This window comes from Aspergillus pseudoviridinutans, assembly GCF_018340605.1.
Source record: "Aspergillus pseudoviridinutans IFM 55266 DNA, scaffold_10, whole genome shotgun sequence".
Taxonomy (NCBI): Eukaryota; Fungi; Ascomycota; class Eurotiomycetes; order Eurotiales; family Aspergillaceae; genus Aspergillus; species Aspergillus pseudoviridinutans.
This window is the reverse complement of record NW_025091290.1, coordinates 202,153-221,345: the sequence shown is the minus strand read 5'-3', so window position 1 is coordinate 221,345 and position 19,193 is coordinate 202,153. Positions and strand designations below refer to the sequence as shown.

Sequence of the window (19,193 nt, the reverse complement as noted above, 5' to 3'; positions counted from 1 at the left end):
ATTTATACCTTGATTTCACGTCGGATACGAGTCTCAACTCTGATCTGCCGAAACGTCAGGACGGAAGTGACTGTCGGAAGAGCGGGGACAGAATCCGGGGGTAGATCGGTAACGCGGGGTAGAGCTGATGCTCAACGCGGTTCATTGTATGTCAGCCTCAAAATGGACGAGTCACTGTCACCGAGGTTGAAGAGACGGGCATAGCTTAGCGGTAGTCAGACGGCAGATAGCAGGGTCTGGACAAGCTGACAAAGCGCAAAATTCCGAGGTGCTGACCGTAGGAAAATTCATAAAAAGTCCGTGCCTTCCCCTTACTTTCTTGGTGATTCATGATTCATCAGTCCACCTAGTCGCTTGGCACAACCACATTTTGACAACCACGCATTGGCTGACTGACATGCAGACCATCGTTGGTGCTACTACTGGTAGAGAGCATATTGGCGAATGAGCAGCGTAGGAGCTTCGCTCCAAGAAAACCAGCGACCAATCCAATGGTTCAGGTCATAATAGCGTTTTAGCGATGCTTCTTGGCCCTCGGCTGGTGTCCAATCTGGATCCGACCGCGAGACTATCCCTCTCTTCACAAGAACTCAAATACAGCCTTGGCAAGTGCCAAGGTCGAAAATGTGTATCAGCTAAGGCAAGTTTATGCGAAGAAGGCAGTACTGTAGGTTTGAAGCTGTGAGTTAGCACAAGCCACTTGTCTTCCAGGGCGAGGACTGCAAACTTACCTTGACAAACCTCCTTACGCCGGCCGAAACGCGCGACTTGGCAAACATTCATTTTCCTCCCCGCGCTCTAGCTCTCGCTTTTTCTCCCCACAATTTCAGAATAGAGTTGTGGACTTATTGATGAAGTGACCAATGACGGTGGATTATTGCGAAGCTTCAAGCGTAGGACGTGGGAAAAGGTCGTTCTGACGATGAAGTTGAATGAATCGCCTATTGGCGACTGCCCTCATTGAGGTGCGTGAGAGCCCGAAAGAGGAATCGAACGAAGAGCTAAAGCGTCACTTTCCACCCGAGAAGGAAAACTCGAGTAATGGCACTGATCTCTTCTGTCAACAGGCAGGTAGAATACATCCATCGGCTCGGTGAGGCAAATCATCCTTGAATCTCCAAACATTCGGCCGGGAACTTGCTCAATATCCCGCCGCATACTCATCAAAGTCACTATGAATTTTACATGCGAAAGACGCGCTGCGTGAACTTCTCATGTTACTCGGAAGATACACACTCTCTGCATCAGTATGAAAGTCTTATTCTATTTGTCTCACCCTTTTCTGTTGCTCTTCCTGCCAAGCATCCGAGCCCTTCCTATCCCCGCTTCGAATAGACTCCCATCCCCTCAGCCGTACCAAGGGGTGCAGCATGCCTTGGCACTTGCGCATTTACTGGTTGGGACGAAAGAAACCAGAGCAAGGCGATAGAGCAACCCCTCATCGTCCTCGATCCGCGACTCGACTCAGGTAAAACCCGCAGGTTCTACTGGTTGAATCAAGTCTCTCCGAATTACGGAGTATCGTTCTCCTCAACGTCCTTGACCCGAGTGTCGAGTTACGCATCCGGCGCAGGCTCTCCTGGCTGAATCAAGTCTCTCCGAAAAACGGAGTACTCTCCTCATCATCCTTGACCTGAACGTGGAGCAAGTCGTCAGACGCAGGCTCTCCTGGTTGCGTCAAGGCTCTCCGAAGTACGGAGTACTGCCAATCCTCCTCACACTAGGGCTCCTTCTCTTTACAATATCGGCTCTCAAAGAGATTGCTCCTGCTTCCTAGTAGCTCTGATCGCTGAGTCCTAACTGTGCGAGTCAACCACAAGGCATTGCCGTACAGGCTCCAGCCTAGTTGCTTCAGCTGAAGTTATATGAGCGGTTTGCTAAATTGCTATATTCTACTCTATACATCCGCACAATGACTCTTTGCTCTTGTGGATAGCTTCGAATCCCGCATGCATCAAAGGAGTATTGAAAAGTCGTGATGTCATGGCATGTCCTGGTGGGACAGTCCGTGCGAGCAATACATGAGGCTATCGCTCGCTCGTCACGCAAAATAATCCTCTCGTAATGTTTCAGGTGTTATCAAGCTGGGAAAGAGACGTCGCACAACGCCTTCGCACTGCAGCCTCGATGTCGTAGCAAAACAGCGTGGTGGGCAGCCCCGGAAATACGGACTAATCACGTGACGTAAATCCGAAATTTTCTCCCGCAAGCGACTCAAAGGACAAAGCAATGAGAACAACTTAGCGCTTAGGGACCGGTTATTTCTGTTTCTGTTTTTCGGATGGCGGAAACCATTCAATCAGGAGAGCCATCTGGTTGGCGAATACCCAAGGCTTGTCAAGAATGCAGAAAGCGAAAAATCAAGTGTAATGGAGTTAACCCCTGCAAGACCTGTCGGGCGCGGAACACTCCATGTGTCTACCGGGATGTGATCCGACAGCGCAAGAAGAAGAAGCATGGCGCCGTAGGTGAGGGTCTGGCTTCTCGTGAATCTACGCGCTCTGAGCTTGATACACAGCAGCCATCCTCACCGCTGCCCCAGCCGTTAGGCCGCCGAAACAAATCTGCCAGCTATACTTTCCACAACAGCGTTTCGGCAACGCACATGGCATCTCCGTCATGCAAGGTACAACTATATTATGGACCGACGTCCCATTTCACTCTCATGCATGAGATTTATCGGGGCTTGGCTTCGAACCAAACCACTCATCCCCAGGAGCCGCAGGGTGAAGTCGAAGAGGCTGGGGCTGGGCTTGATATGTTCAGTGTTCGCGGCATCTTCTTCGGTACTCCAGGCGAGACGCATGATCCCAATAAGGGGATTGGTAACACAGATGCGCCGGTAATGTTCTTGCCCTATGAGCTCGCCAGAATTTTTTTGCACCGATTTTTATCGACGCTGTATCTTCTGGTACCATTCTGGTCCAAAGAGCTTTATGAGCGCCAGCTAGAACACTTGTATCTTCCTTCCTCTCGTACCGACTCTGATACCTGTGCCAACTCCATCTTATTGATGGCTTTGGCCATGGGCTCCCTGGGCACACAGCATTATCGCTGGGGAGATATCCTGTTCGAGCGGGTCAAGGCGTCTTATCACTCCTTGGACGACGTGGTAAATCTCGAGACTGTGCAGCTGTCCTTGACGATGATAAGTATATTCTGTCCTTGGCGGCGTAAGTTTATGCCTGACGCTTGGCTAGTACGCCCATTTTCAGACGGAGCAAGGTCGCCCAAATTCTTCCTTTCTCTACCTGGGCACAGCTGCGAGGAAGGCCATCTCAGCTGGCTTGCACAAGGAATCTCCGACTGAAGGAGGAGATGGTAGGGAAGTAGTGGAGCAAAGACGATTGACATTTTGGTCCTTGTTTTTCTACGAGACGTTCGTCCTTGTTCACTGATTCTGCCTTTGTAAAATTGACCTGCTGACGGCTCGCCAGCTGGATTTGCTTTCATCTCGGTCGCCCAAGCTCGCTCTCGTCGAGGGACGTCGGCATTGCACCTCCCAAGGATCCATTCATTCTCATTCTCATTCACCTTACAAACGTCATGACTCGTTCGGCAAACGAAATTTACGGCCGACCACACGACTCATTGCTGCAAATGTGGAAGCTGGCCAGATCCATCTCAGAAGACCTTCGTTGTTACGACGAGAAAATGAAGCTTGCACTCGGGTTTGGGCTTGACAAATGCCCCCAGCCGGGCGATGTCGGAGTTCGGCAGGCCATTCTCACGACCTGTACGTCATTGATATGCAGAGTGATGGACGGACAAGCTAAGAAACATAGTATACTATCACACCATTCTGTTGACATTTCGACCGTTCTTGATCTTTCGCGGACGATGGCAGCGCGATAGTAAAAAGACTTCTTCCGAGACTGGACCCAACACATCCAAACGTCCGACGGAAATGCCGGCGTGGCTAAATGAGGCGTGCGACCACGCGGTCCACGCTGCGTGCAGAACTCTCCATCATCTATGTGAGGCTGCTATCGTCAATGAGTTTGTTCGGGTATGCTTTCCCCTATGCAAACACCGGATTTCTACACATATTGGGGCTAAAAAGCCGTTAGGAACTTCGCTATCATGGCTTCTTCCTGACCAGCGCCTGCTTTGCACTTATTTACGACTTCATGTATAATGAAAAAGTTGCTCCTACACACCTTCCCTGGGTTCACGTGGGCATCCAATGTCTTGGAGCCATGCGGCCAGGCGATCCCATAACGAGCTCTATCTCAGCTATACAAACTGTCCTGAAGAAACTGCACCCGTCATACGAATGGGTGCCACCTGGCCCTGTTCAGGGTCAGGCATATGCACCAAACCCTATGGGCTCGGCACCAGCTCACCCTTATTCTAGTGGTGTAGCATCGAGCCAGACAAATCCGCGAGAGGCTTTCCCTGGTGACACATTTCTGGGAGGGTACCTTCCCACAATGCCAAACATTCAAGTCAACCCGCTTCAGAGCGATATTCCGGAGGCCTCTGCTAGTGTTGGGAGCAGCGAGGATCTTCCAGATTTCAATCTGTCGGATATGGGATGGGATTTTGACTTTTCCACGATGGATCTTGAAGCATTTTTCTCTATCCAACCAACTATGAACCCTTCGCAAACACTGTAATTCAGACAGATGAAGCCGATTCACAGCATAGCTGCTGATCGTTGGCTTTGCCTTTACTACACCATCGTATTGCTGCGGCTTTCCAGTCCATCTCAGACTGCCGATACCCTCGAACATATACAGTGCAATCGTTGCTGGCCGCCGTCCGGTTTATCCGCGAGGGATCCTCTCTTTTCTAAGGCTACGGACTTCTCTGCGACCTATTGCTATCTGAATTCCATCCTGAGAATGGAAATATTGTCCTACGGCGGAGGCGGGGAGCAGTCTACTGCTTTCAACCACCCAGGTATCATCAGAAGCCACGGTCGAGCATTGAGAGGGAAATGAACCAGGTTTTGCCTAACAGACCTTGCTGTTGTCGGGACTCCCCCGGTATCTATTGAGAGTGATTAGGTGATTACCCTTCATAAGAGCTCGGTTCCAATCAAGAGAGCTGGACCCGTTGATCAGTGTCTCTATCTCTCAGCCGAAGTCCAGATCCCGAGATGAAGTCATGCACTTTTCAGTCATGTATGAGACTTTGATTACGAATCTACTTTGTATTCTAAGCGCGTTGCTCAGACTGGACAATGATGAAACACGTCCTGCCTTACTTGAAGGTTCAATTTCGCTCCACAGGCACGTTCAGACTTTACAGGTATACCGATATGGTTTTAAGACTAAGACCAATCGCCATACAACGTTCATCGTCTGATTCGTCTGTCATGGGACAATATAGATCTATGACCCTCATGCAAATTGGAAATAATTCTGTGCCCTAAGATCTCGTAAAATTTGATATCTAGAGTAATACCTTCAACATTACTATTCTCTTCCTCTCATAACATACGAGCCATGCTCTGTGGAATAAATCTCCGGTTGATGCTGTGACTGGTTGCGCACCACCTTCCGCATGCGGCAACCCCCTCGCAAAAACCTATCTCCGGACCGATCCACGGCCCATTGCAACGAGGGATGCTGGAACCAAACATCCTACCTTGCGGAGTTGGAGCTTGCGTTGATGATGATGGATCGCTTTTCTCTGGTCGAACCAAACTGTCGAATGTATCGATCTCCGACCATCTTTCCCTGTCTCCTCCACGCTTCTTCTCCAGCTAGGGATGAAACAACACGGTAGATGGCTAACACTATTCATGCCTGATCCTTCTATTATTCAAGGATCATAAGGCCGACGAACCGCAGACAAATTGCGGTCTTGGCTGTAGTTTCGGCGGGATTACTGAGCAGCAGGGTGACATTAGGCGAGCTGGAACCACGGACGAATCGTGAAGTCACGATCGACCCGAGCCACCCGTGAGCACAGCAGCTGGGTGAACGGCCAATGACACCGTAGACTGGATTGTCTKGTTACCTAGCTATCTGCTGACTATATTTCCTTGACCATGGTCTAGACAAACGGAGATATTCTTCCCCACAGCTTGACCGGAATTTGAAATCTTCATCGTCCTCGCCGAATTTCACTACATGTACTCTCTATCTATACTTGATCACGGCTCCCTGTGCTTTGCCCTGCTGCATCGATCTCTGATCACTGGGCAAGTTTGTATGACCAAGTCTAGGATGCGTCGCTAACTCGATCATGCCACTGTCGGGCTCTGCGGTGTTGCGTCCCCTGAGCACTGCCCAAGGAACAGACTTAGAGCAGGAGGAGTACGTTTCATGTTTCATTCTGCGTTGAACGAGTCTCTACTGACTGAAAAGGTTTCGTTCGGCTCATTCTCAGGATGACATCAACGAGCGCTCCGAGTCGATTAGGGGGCGACTTGCAACCCATAGGCGAGACAAGTCAAGTTCGGCGGCTTCCTTGACCGCTTACGCACAATTGGCGACGTATCGGTTCGGCTGCAGCCGCTCGTTTGTGGTTCGTTTCGAGCATGGACGGGCGAATATCGTTGCGGAAGCATCACCTTCTCTCCTGTTAGATGGAGAGGAGGGGTTTGGCGTCGACGGGGAGGTTCAGCGGCAAGTAAAGGTGTTGAGCCTGCGCCTGGTTGAGGCTCGTGTCGTCGATACTTCGAACGTTGTTGCCAACAGCACCCGATGCGTCATACGTGATCTCACGCAGGACAGTCATTCTGACAACCAAGTGATCCACTTCTTCGCAGCGGTCCCGATCCATGATATGAACAAAGATACTATTGGGGCTGTTTGTGTTGTAGACAAGGCCACACATCCGAAGTTTGGAGATAGTGAGGTCGCCAGCATGCAGGAGATTGCGGACCTGGTCGCTTGTACTATCAAGGATAGCTCGGCTGAAGAGCATCATCTTCGAGCAGAGCGGCTCATCAATGGTCTGACCACTTTCGTCAGCGGTCAGGCCGTCCCTGACCTTGAGCAAAACTATCACTCCCAAAGACGGCCATCATACCTTCCTGGTATTGATGACGTTTCGCTCTCTGAGAGGGGTAGCGTGGGCTCGCCACATTACGCACATTCCCAAACTCCTGGGGCCTCGCCAAACCAGTTCTTCTCAAGAATCCGCGGAAGAAGAAATTCGGTGACTGTTATCGAGGGAAGCACTGTATCCCATTCAATGTCGCTTTTGTTTTCCCGTGCTAGTGCTTTACTTCAGAAATGTATGGAGCTAGACGGCGTGCTTTTCCTGGACGCCACTCGAAGTAACGCTCGAAGGTTCGTCTCGCCTGACACTGCTCGTTATCAATCTAACGTCTCTAGCTCCTGCTCTCCTAGCATGAGTGACCTGGAAGTACTCTCCAAGGACGGTGGGTCTTGCGTCAACTCTCCGGGCCTATCCTCAGCCGGGCCTTGGCGCGAGAGGGTATGCGAGCCTTTGGGCTTTGCGTCATCGGAATCTGCACATCGCTATACGTCGCAGTATTCAGTCTCAGAAGGCTTGCTGCATGACTTGTTTGCCGCGTACCCAAAAGGCACCATCTTCGATAACCGCACCCTCGTTGACTGTACTAGTCAGAAATGTGGTCATGTCACGGATGCAAAGGGAGCGCGTCATCACGCAATCATTCTCCGTCTGGTACAAGACCTTCCAGAGGCCAGGTCGCTCCTTTTTCTCCCAATATGGAACTGGAATTCATCGCGCTGGTTGGCCGGTGCCCTCTTGTGGACATCTGACAGCCAACGACATTTTGAACGAACCGATTTGTTGTATGTCAAGGCATACGGTGACTCCATTGTGTCAGAAGCGGCTCAAATGGACTGGAGGGCGACGGAAAAGTCCAAATCAGATTTATTGTCGTCAGTCAGCCATGAGCTAAGATCACCTCTACATGGCATGCTTGCCAGTTTAGAGCTGTTGCACACGACAGATCTTCAACCGGCTCAGCAGGACATGCTCACGATGATTGAAACGTGTGGTTTGACACTGTTGGATACGCTGAATTATCTGTAGGTTAGCAGCTCCGTCGGAGGGATCTCACTAACATACATGCAGGTTGGATTTTACGAAAATCAACAATCTGACCAGTGCAGACGCAAGGAATGACGGGGATACTGAGACCTCTCTCGCCGATCTAACGTGCGAATTCGATTTGGACACTCTGGTAGAGGATGTGGCGGACACCCTGTATGCAGGTCACCGGTCCCTGATTAGCGCTTCCCAGGTCGCCGGCCGGTACCTGCCCAGCGGGCCAACGGTGGGAATTAGATCTGCCAAGGGCACCGAGAATGCTGAAGAGTCGAATGGCTTATCAGTGATTGTCCGGGTTGAGCCGGGAGACTGGAAAGTGCGAGCCATCCCTGGCGGATGGCGAAGAATCGTCATGAACCTGCTCGGCAATGCATTTAAATTCACCAAGTCTGGGTTCATTGAGGTCATCCTCGCCAGGAAGATAGAGAGAACCTGCGGCACGAAGAGGGAGTATGCTCTATTGACAATCACAGATACCGGATGTGGCATCTCTCCGGAGTACCTGGAGCACAAACTATTCCAGCCATTTACCCAAGAGAACATCCTGACGGAAGGGGTTGGCCTAGGACTCAGTATCGTCGACCGACTAGTGACAAACGTGGGTGGCCAGATTGATGTGAAGAGTACCGTCGGTAGCGGAACCCAATTCGAAGTGTACATTCCGGTTGAATTTGTGGATACGCTGGTGGGTGGTGCTTCTGGGCAAGAGCAACCAGAGCGTGGTCCGGTCTCTCGAGTGAGTCTGGTCGGGCTGAACGTATTTTCCAGTATGAAGAGCTCAGGCCGAAGACTGAGCGTTGACGCGAAGAGGACGCTGTCAGTTCGCAGTGCACTGAGCAATGCAATCCTCAGCCAGCCAGGCTGGACAGTCTCCTTTGCCGACACTTTGTCTCAAGCAAAGGGCGATATTGGTATTATCGAGGAGAGCAGTCTGGCTGAGATGGAAGGGCAGGAGCCAATAACCACCGAACTGAGAGGACTGGCCATACTAGGACAGTGTGGTACTAACCTACCCATCGATCCTGTTACGAAAGAGCTGGATGTGGTCTACGTTCCTCAACCGTAAGTAGCATCAAATTCCGAGCAAGTGCGAAACTAACAGGATAGACTCACGCCTCGAAAAATTATCGGCGCGCTGCATACAATTTCCAGCTTGCCCGAAGGTTCGGCTCATATCGAACATGCCGATAGGATCCCATTTCGTGGGCGCAGCTTATCGGAAGCTTTTGCCCTGGCAAAACAGACCGAGTCGCCTCCGGTGGTGGAGGAAACCGTGAACGAGTTCCGTGCCTCGACACCCAAGGCCTCGAAGACGACCGATCTTCATGTCCTGATTGTGGACGATAATGATATCAATCTCAAGATACTGGCTACTTTTATGCGTCGCATCGGGTGCAGCTACGAGACTGCGACTAATGGACTCGTGGCGCTGGAGAAGTACCGGCAGTCCGAGCGCCCGTTCGACTATATCCTGATGGGTAGGTTGCGTCCTTTGAGCTTTATGGCCCATCTAACAGGCAACAGATATTTCCATGCCAGTTATGGACGGGATCATCTCCACAAGCAAGATTCGAGAGTACGAGGAGGAGAACTCCCTTCCCCGGGCTGCCATCATGGCCGTGACAGGAGTCGCGTCGGCGACGATGCAGCAACAGGCATTTGCTGCGGGGGTCGATGATTATCTTGTGAAACCTCTTTCACTGCGTGATTTGAAACGAGTGATGAATATCGCATGACATGACTTGCCAGCAAATTGTACAAGTTGCATACCACAGCTTCAATGTAACAACCTTCCACGTTGACCAATACACCAAGATACCAACATAGGAACTTCTTAACATATACTCCACCAGCATATCAGTAATACTCAAGGCAGCTAACAACCATGACTCCCTTCCGTAGGTGGATCTGTACACCCGTTAGGACACAGCTTTGCATGTCCCACATCTCCAGGATTCGTGCAGTGGAAAAGCACATTCTTCAGGTCCGCAGTCTCCAGATCCGTCCCCTTGAGAACAGCTTCAAGGTCCGTTTCCGTAAAGCCTGCATCCATTAGTCCCTGCCATCATGGAAGCGTGACAGACAGAAAAATACCCTTGTCAGCAATGAGCTTATTAGCGCAGTAATCGAAACTCGGCGTGCATGTTTTTGCGCCTAGTGCAGCGCCGGCCAGCGCGAGGAGGAATAGAGTTGTTCGCATTTCGGGGTTGTGTTTGGTTTTTGCCGTGAGGGAAGACGATGGGGTATTTATGTCAGACCTTGCATTCTGTATCGAGGCGAGGTATTTATCTGGACGGAATGTGGTCGGGGGTGGTTGGCATGCACGGCGGCGCGTGGCATGTGGATTGTACGTCATCCTAGGCATTCATTGGAATTGATTTGGATCTTCGCGAGCTGCAGAAGAGATGCCTGGAATGCGGGTTCATTTGAGTGATGTAGAGGTGGAGATATGGTTTCTGGGATGTTTGTGTTGCGATATTTTTCATTGGTATGACCGTTTGGCGCTGGGAGCGGACCTATCCTTATTAACAGGGTCATCCCATCTCTGGAGATAATGAGAGGTCTCTTTGATTTTCTAAACAGCTTGACAAACCAATGCAACAAAATAAATAGGAGCAAGCTCGAAGTCCAAAGTATCAAATAGGTACCTTGGACGCTGGCATAGCACTGCCGCAATCACTGTAACAGCACGAGCGGACGCACTGATCATATCTAATGCACTGGGACCTGCTCCAGAGTCAAGAAAATTGCGATACTCTGGTATAATTCGTTGTGAAATGCCGCAGAAACTGATGACAGAGGATATACCACGCCATCAATGTCTCGACTACTTCTCCTGTGCGATCCTGTATTCTGTCGACAACGAGGTGAACAGTACCTGGAAAGGGGTATTATCAACCGCTGAAAGATCTCGACAGACTCGTTCATGACGACTCTGAGTGCTTCGCTGTGTATAAAATGGTCGACTGACCAGGTCAAAGGACCGCTGAAGAGAAGACGGTACTGGCGCTGGCCCAGACAATAGGAGTCGAACCGCACAGCAAACAGGTTCTTTGGTCTTGGATTTAAATGTAAACTGTAACTCTTCGATGATGCACATACTTTTTTATTTTATTCTATCAATATACTATCAGCTGCGGTCTACTATCGATATAGGCTCAGTGCAGTCGCAACGTAGCCAACCCGCCATCAACAACAACCTGCTCCCCCGTGGTGAACGTCGCCTCAAAACCTAAAAACACCACGGCCCTAGCCACTTCCGCCGGGTCCGCAATCCTCCCCATGGGCGTCCCCTTCGCCCCCTGCCCCTCAAACTCCACCAACTCCTCCTTCGATGCCCCCACAACCCCCATCGTCGGCGTCTTCACGAAACCTGGCGACACAGCATTCACACGCACCTGCACACCCACCAACTCCGCCGCCAGCGTCTGGACAAACGAGTGCACCGCCGCCTTGGAGGCAGCGTACACGCTCATCCCGGGGATCCCCATCTGATTCGCGACGGAGGTGGTAAACACGATTGCGCCGCCGGGCCTAACCATCGGCGCGAGCTTCTGCGCGACGAAGAACGCGCCGAAGACGTTTGTGTCGAAGGTGCGCCGGAAGGAGGCCTCCGACACGTCCGCGAAGGGCTCGAGGGCGGCGTACCCAGCGTTGACGAAGAGCAGGTCAATGGTGCGGCCTTCGCCGAAGAAGGACGAGGCTGTATCAAATAGGGCGCTGATAGCGCTTACAGAGGTGATGTCGCAGGCGACGACTTTGGCGTCGGGGCCGAGCTGGGCTTGCGCGGAGCGGATGGGGTCTGGGCTGCGGCCGGTGACGAGGACTTTGGCTCCTTGGGACACGAGGAGCTGGGCCGTTGAGAGGCCGATGCCGTGGCTGCCGCCGATGATGAGGGCTGTTTTGTTGGTGTAGGACATTGTAGTGTGTGGTTTTTTTGGGCTGAGGTTGAGGTTCTTGGAGAATGAGTTGGACTCTTCGAGCATGCTTTGGAACTATATATGCTTCCTCTGTTTCCATCCGACTGTGAACAGTACAGCTTGATGACCAATTCCATATTTCTAAGCATCAACCCTAGATAGTAACAGTGTGTCAAGATATGAGATAGAGCTCGTATTTCTCCTTGGCTCCTTGGCATACTGCAGTTCTGTGAGTCAATCTCTCCTAAAGGTATGGATTATTATAAATCAGCATAACATGTGGTCTGACAAATCCAGTCTAGCAATCACAGTCAGTGAAGGGATTCCATGTCACTACTGAATCGGCGCTCGCACGAGGACAGGACAGCAGGGTGAAGTCAGGGCGCAGTAGGATCCTGAACAGCCATGTCAATACTTGTCGCGGGCGTGAATCCGGTATGCCGTTACATAAATAGGCTACTATCCATCTTGATGGAGATCGACCCAGATCTCCTCTCCTGTAACGAGGCATTCGCTAATTGCAGCTGTGCTTCTTTGGCAGGCCACTACTCCTAAGAAGCATTCCCGAGGCTGAAATACTGAGCTTGTGACCATCGGCATTATGGAACGACCTGAATATTATCTTATAGATTACGTACTTGATATGAAACAAGCCACACTAGTCCCACTCCACCTACGTCCCTCGCTGGACAGCTAAACCTACGCCAAACACCCGGAAGCGTTGCCGATAAAAGCAGGCCGTTTTCCGGCATTAGCCATGGCATTCGGGGGCAACAAGATCAGCAAGGTGGGCCAGCTTGTCAAACTTGTAGCTTCGAGATCTCGAGCTCTAATAGCGTCGAGAAATTCTTCGCTGGGGTGGAGATGTCTTACGGTTTTACATTAGTCTTAGGGCTATGATGAGAAATATATCCGATGCTCGGCATGCCGTGGAAAACTGAATGATGTGATTGGCGGAGAGCTGTCATGTTGGACCCGGATTTGCGGATGTACGCCTCGGATCTATGGATTTACGGGTCAATCTGATACGCATGAAACTGACTTTGTATAAATAGTTGGGTTGGAATAAGTTAGCTTTGAAGAGCTGTATCCATGGCCGAATTGTTTTGCTTGAAAGGTTGAGCAGATCGTGCAGAATGGACACGCCCTCATCCGGCACGATCGACCTCGAACACGGCGATAGAGGCCTACGAAAGCGACTAACACTCACATTTCGAAATGTCAGTGTCCACGTCACGGCGCCCGATGCCGCCTTGGGAGATACGCTTCTCTCCGTGGCTGATCCGCGGCAGTACCTTGGTTTCTTGAAAGGGAGTCGGCCAAAAAGGGTATGTTGGCACTCTTGTCCTAAGGCAAATGCTAACGGAATAGACTATCCTGAAAGACGTCAGTGGGCAGGTTAAACCAGGCGAAATGGTAAGTAAGCCTCAACCTCGTGCGAATGCAACTGACTCCCGTCGCCAGTTGCTGGTGCTCGGTCGTCCGGGGTCAGGATGTACCTCGCTTCTCCGCGTTCTTTCCAACGACCGCGAATCCTTTGACGAAGTCGTCGGCGAAACCCGATACGGGAGTATGGACCACGTCGCTGCGAGACGCTTCCGCCAGCAGATCATGTTCAACAACGAGGACGACGTGCATTTCCCCACGCTGACGGTCAACCGCACGATGAAGTTTGCGTTGCGGAATAAGGTGCCCCGGGAACGGCCAGAGGGACAAGGGTCCAAGGAGTTTGTGCAGGAGCAGCGGGATGCGATCCTGGATTCGCTAGGGATTCCGCACACGACGAAGACGCTGGTAGGAAACGAGTTTATCCGCGGTGTCTCTGGTGGTGAACGGAAGCGTGTGTCGCTCGCCGAGGTGATTGCCGGACAGAGCCCGATACAGTTCTGGGATAATCCGACCCGTGGGCTCGACTCTAAGACGGCCGTCGAATTCGCCCGGCTGCTGCGCCGCGAGGCAGACATTAACCATAAGACCATGGTGGCCACCATGTACCAGGCCGGCAATGGCATATACAACGAGTTCGACCAGGTTCTGGTTCTAGCTGATGGACGGGTGACCTATTACGGACCACGCCAGCTGGCAAGGGGATACTTTGAGGATATGGGCTTCGTCTGTCCGAAGGGAGCCAATGTCGCGGATTTCCTCACCTCCGTGACTGTGCTCACCGAGCGCATTGTACGGCCCGGCATGGAGGACAAAGTTCCAAGCACCGCGGAGGAATTCGAGAGCCGCTACCGCCAGAGCGATATCTATCAAAAAGCAATGGAAGGAGTTGACCCGCCGGAGAAACTCATACACGAGGTGGACGAGCTGACGGCCGCCGTGGCCAGCGAGAAACGCAAGCGGCATTTACCCCGGCCCCCAAGTGTCTACACCACGAGTCTATGGGAGCAGATACGGGCGTGCACCATCCGCCAGTTCCAGATTATGGCAGGAGACAGACTGTCTCTCATCATCAAGGTGGTATCGGCTATCCTGCAGGCCCTGGTGTGCGGAAGTCTGTTCTACAACCTCAAAAACGACAGCTCGTCCATCTTCCTGCGACCGGGCGCGCTGTTCTTCCCTGTCCTCTACTTCCTTCTCGAGTCCATGTCTGAAACGACCGCCTCGTTCATGGGCCGGCCCATCCTCTCACGGCAGAAAMGGTTCGGGTTCTACCGGCCAACGGCATTCTGCATCGCCAACGCCATCACCGACATCCCCGTGGTCCTCGTGCAGGTCTCCTGCTTCTGTATCATCCTGTACTTTATGGCAGCGCTGCAGATGGATGCCGGTCGGTTTTTCACCTACTGGATAATCGTCATCGCAAACACGCTGTGCTTCATGCAGATGTTCCGCGCGGTCGGCGCCCTCTGCAAGCGATTCGGCAATGCATCCAAGATCACCGGGCTGTTGTCAACCGTTTTCTTCGTCTACGGAGGTAAGCACACTGCTCTTACTTCAAAACGTCACTAACGATGTAGGCTACCTCATCCCATACGAGAAGATGCACGTCTGGTTCCGCTGGATCTTCTACCTCAACCCTGGGGCGTACGCCTTCGAGGCCCTCATGGCCAACGAGTTCGTCGGAAAATCGCTCCAGTGCGTGCAGCCGGACTACATCCCCTACGGGACTGGGTATCCCGGCTCGGAATCCCCGTACCGGGGCTGTTCGATCCCTGGCAGCGAGGGCGACATGATTATGGGGGCGGAGTATATCTCCGCGCAGTACAATTACTCGTGGCATCACATCTGGCGGAGCTTCGGGGTGATTATCGGCTTCTGGGTTTTCTTTATCGTTTTGACGGCGATGGGCCTCGAGCTACTCAATAGCCAGGGCGGATCGTCTGTGTTGCTATACAAGCGGGGGAGCCAGAAGACAAAATCGGAAGAAACCCCAACCCCGGTGCAGGAGGCCGCGCTGGCGTCGCATGTCAAGCAGTCGACCTTCACCTGGCATGACCTCGACTACCATGTCCCCTACCAGGGCGAGAAGAAGCAGCTCTTGGATAAGGTGTTTGGGTTCGTGAAGCCAGGGAACCTGGTTGCGCTAATGGGGTGTTCTGGTGCCGGAAAGACAACGTAAGTCCGGCTCTCGCTCCATAAGTTCAATATAGCTAATGTGACAGACTTCTCGATGTACTGGCCCAACGCAAGGACAGTGGCGAGATCTACGGCTCGATTCTGATTGACGGCCGGCCACAGGGAATCAGTTTCCAGCGCACGACGGGATACTGTGAGCAGATGGACGTGCACGAGGCGACGGCCACGGTCCGGGAGGCTTTGGTTTTCTCGGCGCTGCTACGCCAACCGGCTCATGTTCCGCGGGAGGAGAAGCTGGCCTACGTAGATCACATCATTGATCTGTTGGAACTGCGCGATATCAGTGACGCATTGATTGGAGGTAGGTACGCTGGCCATTCTGCCGATGCATGCTGACGGTGAGACAGTCCCCGGCGCCGGGTTGAGCATCGAACAGCGGAAGAGAGTAACTCTCGGCGTGGAACTAGTCGCCAAACCGACACTTCTGTAAGTTGTGACCTCAGGCAAATTACCGTGGCCTCAGGCAAATTACTGACTAAGTGTATTGCGTCTGTCCCCATTGTGGGCTAGGCGCGTTTCGTGCACATCAGTTTTCTGGATGAACCCACCAGCGGTTTAGACGGGCAGTCGGCTTACAATATCATCCGGTTCCTAAGGAAACTGGTCGACGGCGGCCAGGCAGTTCTGTGCACGATTCACCAACCATCCGCCGTGCTCTTCGAGGCCTTTGACTCGCTCCTGCTGCTCGCTCGCGGCGGAAAGATGGCGTACTTTGGCGAAACGGGCAAAGACTCGCAGATCGTCCTGGACTACTTCGCCCAGCATGGAGCCCCGTGTCCACCGGACGAGAATCCTGCCGAGCACATCGTCGAGGTAATCCAAGGCAACACGGACAAGCCGATCGACTGGGTGCAGGTGTGGAACGAGTCCGAGGAGAAACAGCGCGCGCTTACCCAGCTGCAAGACCTCAACGCCCGCGGCAAAGCCGACGTCAACTATGTCGAGGACACGGCCGACTACGCCACGTCGAAATGGTTCCAATTCACGATGGTGACGAAGCGGCTGATGGTGCAGCTGTGGCGGTCGCCGGATTACGTGTGGAACAAGATTATTCTGCACGTGTTCGCGGCGCTGTTCAGCGGCTTCACCTTCTGGAAGATCGGCGACGGCACGTTTGACCTGCAGCTGCGGCTGTTTGCCATTTTCAACTTCATCTTCGTCGCGCCGGGGTGCATCAACCAGATGCAGCCGTTCTTCTTGCACAACCGGGATATTTTCGAAGCCAGGGAAAAGAAGGTAGGCTACCCCATGCCCCCCTTACGGTCACGTAGTGCTAATGCTATGCTGTGCTAGTCCAAAATCTACCACTGGCTTGCCTTCATCGGCGCTCAGACCGTCTCCGAAATCCCCTACCTCATCCTCTGCGCCACCCTCTACTTCGCCTGCTGGTACTTCACCGCAGGTTTCCCCACCACAGCCAGCATCTCGGGACACATGTACCTGCAGATGATCTTCTACGAGTTCCTGTATACATCGATCGGGCAGGGGATTGCGGCGTACGCCCCCAACGAGTACTTCGCGGCAGTGATGAACCCTGTGCTGATCGGCGCGGGGCTGGTCAGCTTCTGCGGCGTCGTGGTGCCCTATTCACAGATGCAGCCGTTTTGGCGGGACTGGCTGTACTACCTCGATCCTTTCACGTACCTAGTCGGTGGCCTGCTGGGTGAGGTCCTCTGGGATGTGCAGGTGCGCTGCCAGCCGTCGGAGTTGGTGCGGTTCAGTGCGCCGGTAGGACAGACGTGCGGCGAGTACATGGCTGCGTTTCTGGCTGAGAAGCCGGGGTATTTGGTTGATGGGAATGCGACGGCTTGCGAGTTCTGCCAGTATTCGACTGGGGCGGACTATGCGCGGACGTTTAATCTGAAGGAGCGGTATTACTCCTGGAGAGATGTAAGTCCCTCCCTGTTCAGGTTGACAAGATTGAATACTGACGATGCAGACCGGGATTACGGCGCTGTTTTGCATTTCGAGCTATGCGATGGTGTTTCTGATGATGAAGCTGAGGAGCAAGAAGACCAAGAGTGCGCGGACGGAATAGACAAAATTATATAGACAGTGTATATAGACAAGTTAATATAGACAAGAAGCAAATCTATAGATATGGACAAGAGTGATCCAAACTATAACCTCATCCGCGCAACACCGGGCGTCCGCACGTGCGCAACATCTACCAACCGACCCAGGATAACATACTCCAGCTTCAGCTTGATGCTATACACCAACGCCTTAAAGGTAACCTGAAAGGTAAAGAAGCCGAGATACTGCACGACCACGACCGACACATCCATCGCCATAATGACCACATTGATGAAGATCAGCTGCACCAGGATCCCGTGCGAGCGGCGATCCGCATCTATCTTGAGCAGCGGCACCGCCTTGTAGATATACAGTCCCGAGAGCAGCAGTTCCTGCAGACAGAAGCCAACGAGCTGCACGCGCTCCATGACGTCGAATGCGACTGCGACCCCGTCCGACGCGGGCAGCGCATTCGTCGCGAACTCGAGCGCCGTGCAGGAGGTGTGCAGCACGACGCCGTCCACGATGATCAGGTATAGCAGGGCTCTCAGCGCGCGGCGGTTATCAAAGACGAGGTTCAGCCGCGACCAGAGGACGAGCGACTGCCCCGTGACCATTCCCGACCAGCCGACATCGAGGATGGCGATCTCGAGGTAGTAGTTTGTGAAGGTGATGCTGTAGATCTTGAGGACGTAGCCGAGGCCGAAGGGGATGATGGAGAAGGAGGCCACGAGGAGGGACCAGAAGTAGGTGCCGGAGTAGCGCTTGAAGGTGTTGAAGCAGAGCACGATCAGGTCCAGGGCATTGCACCAGGCGATGGCGATGAAGGTTGGGTAGACATATTGCTCGACGATGAGGGAGCTGATGTGGCGGTCGAGCCCTAGATCGGTCGAGGTGGTGTTGAAGGTAGGCATGAAGCCATGCCAGAGAGAGAGAGAGGGAAAAGTGGAGATGAGAATGGGGATAAAAATGGGGATCCGGAGTTGGTTATCAATAATTTTCTGGGGCATCTTTCCCCTCGGTACCGGCCAGCCAATTGCGTCATGGCAGCTGGTCCTGTGGGGCTGATAAGGTGTTGTGAGTGGCTGGAGATTATGGTCTGGCCAATCAGGGGGTGCTGATACCCTGTCTGGGCCAATGACAAGTCAGGATCTGGTAGTGTCTTAGGCTGATAGTAAGAGGTAGAGAGATAAGGTACAGCTGTTAGAGAGGTATTTCTGGAGTTGTGAGTTGTTGACTACCTTAGAGATGGTTACTACTATGGGGTATTGTAGGCTGCGCCATCTAGTTTCTTACACCAGGTCATCTACCCATCATGAATCACATCTGCACTGACAGTCTTCTGAACAAAAATACAACGAGGAGGAAGATTGCCTTCTTGCTGTATGTGGTCAACAAATCCCGAAAGCTCTGGGAGAAGAAATCACTCAACTGTGTCGTGCACAGAATCCATTATCACCTGGGTTTGGCCACAGAACTTCGTGGATTATTGCCCAAATTCACTCGTGTTTTGAACGCCAGGGACATTATGAGTGATAAGATACCTGATATGAGCGAGCCTGATGAATTTCCTTACTGCATCTGGTACCCCGAGACCGCGAAGGAGGAAACTTACCGGGTTCTTGCTATCCGCTATCCGCAGAAGTAATCTGGTCGGTCGAGCATGTG

At 52.5% G+C, this 19,193-nt stretch overlaps 7 protein-coding genes across 7 annotated transcripts; 4 read left to right on the top strand and 3 right to left on the bottom strand.

The window, feature by feature from the left end:
- Positions 1-2,281: 2,281 nt before the first annotated feature.
- On the top strand, positions 2,282-4,619 carry Asppvi_001840 (Zn(II)2Cys6 transcription factor; the record flags this gene model as incomplete). Its single annotated transcript, XM_043307373.1, has 5 exons — positions 2,282-3,127; positions 3,201-3,379; positions 3,438-3,736; positions 3,786-4,009; positions 4,071-4,619. The coding sequence occupies 5 exons, from the start codon at positions 2,282-2,284 to the stop codon at positions 4,617-4,619; spliced, it is 2,097 nt and encodes a 698-aa protein (XP_043163308.1).
- A 1,579-nt stretch (positions 4,620-6,198) lies between these two features.
- Positions 6,199-9,740, top strand: Asppvi_001839 (hybrid sensor histidine kinase/response regulator; the record flags this gene model as incomplete). Its single annotated transcript, XM_043307372.1, has 5 exons — positions 6,199-6,269; positions 6,321-7,982; positions 8,029-9,066; positions 9,112-9,482; positions 9,544-9,740. 5 exons carry the CDS (start codon positions 6,199-6,201, stop codon positions 9,738-9,740), a joined length of 3,339 nt encoding a protein of 1,112 aa, XP_043163307.1.
- Positions 9,741-9,880: 140 nt separating this feature from the next.
- On the bottom strand, positions 9,881-10,204 carry Asppvi_001838 (uncharacterized protein; the record flags this gene model as incomplete). Its single annotated transcript, XM_043307371.1, has 2 exons — positions 9,881-10,047; positions 10,099-10,204. 2 exons carry the CDS (start codon positions 10,202-10,204, stop codon positions 9,881-9,883), a joined length of 273 nt encoding a protein of 90 aa, XP_043163306.1.
- A 958-nt stretch (positions 10,205-11,162) lies between these two features.
- On the bottom strand, positions 11,163-11,924 carry Asppvi_001837 (putative short chain dehydrogenase; the record flags this gene model as incomplete). Its single annotated transcript, XM_043307370.1, has 1 exon — positions 11,163-11,924. One exon carries the CDS (start codon positions 11,922-11,924, stop codon positions 11,163-11,165), a length of 762 nt encoding a protein of 253 aa, XP_043163305.1.
- Positions 11,925-13,060: 1,136 nt separating this feature from the next.
- Positions 13,061-17,547, top strand: Asppvi_001836 (putative ABC multidrug transporter; the record flags this gene model as incomplete). The annotated part of the gene is made up of 9 exons (XM_043307369.1): positions 13,061-13,252; positions 13,296-13,340; positions 13,389-14,847; positions 14,891-15,488; positions 15,536-15,810; positions 15,857-15,935; positions 16,040-16,745; positions 16,803-17,399; positions 17,449-17,547. 9 exons carry the CDS (start codon positions 13,061-13,063, stop codon positions 17,545-17,547), a joined length of 4,050 nt encoding a protein of 1,349 aa, XP_043163304.1.
- An 82-nt stretch (positions 17,548-17,629) lies between these two features.
- Positions 17,630-18,439, bottom strand: Asppvi_001835 (uncharacterized protein; the record flags this gene model as incomplete). Its single annotated transcript, XM_043307368.1, has 1 exon — positions 17,630-18,439. The coding sequence occupies one exon, from the start codon at positions 18,437-18,439 to the stop codon at positions 17,630-17,632; it is 810 nt and encodes a 269-aa protein (XP_043163303.1).
- Positions 18,440-18,840: 401 nt separating this feature from the next.
- Positions 18,841-19,173, top strand: Asppvi_001834 (uncharacterized protein; the record flags this gene model as incomplete). Its single annotated transcript, XM_043307367.1, has 1 exon — positions 18,841-19,173. The coding sequence occupies one exon, from the start codon at positions 18,841-18,843 to the stop codon at positions 19,171-19,173; it is 333 nt and encodes a 110-aa protein (XP_043163302.1).
- Positions 19,174-19,193: the final 20 nt, after the last annotated feature.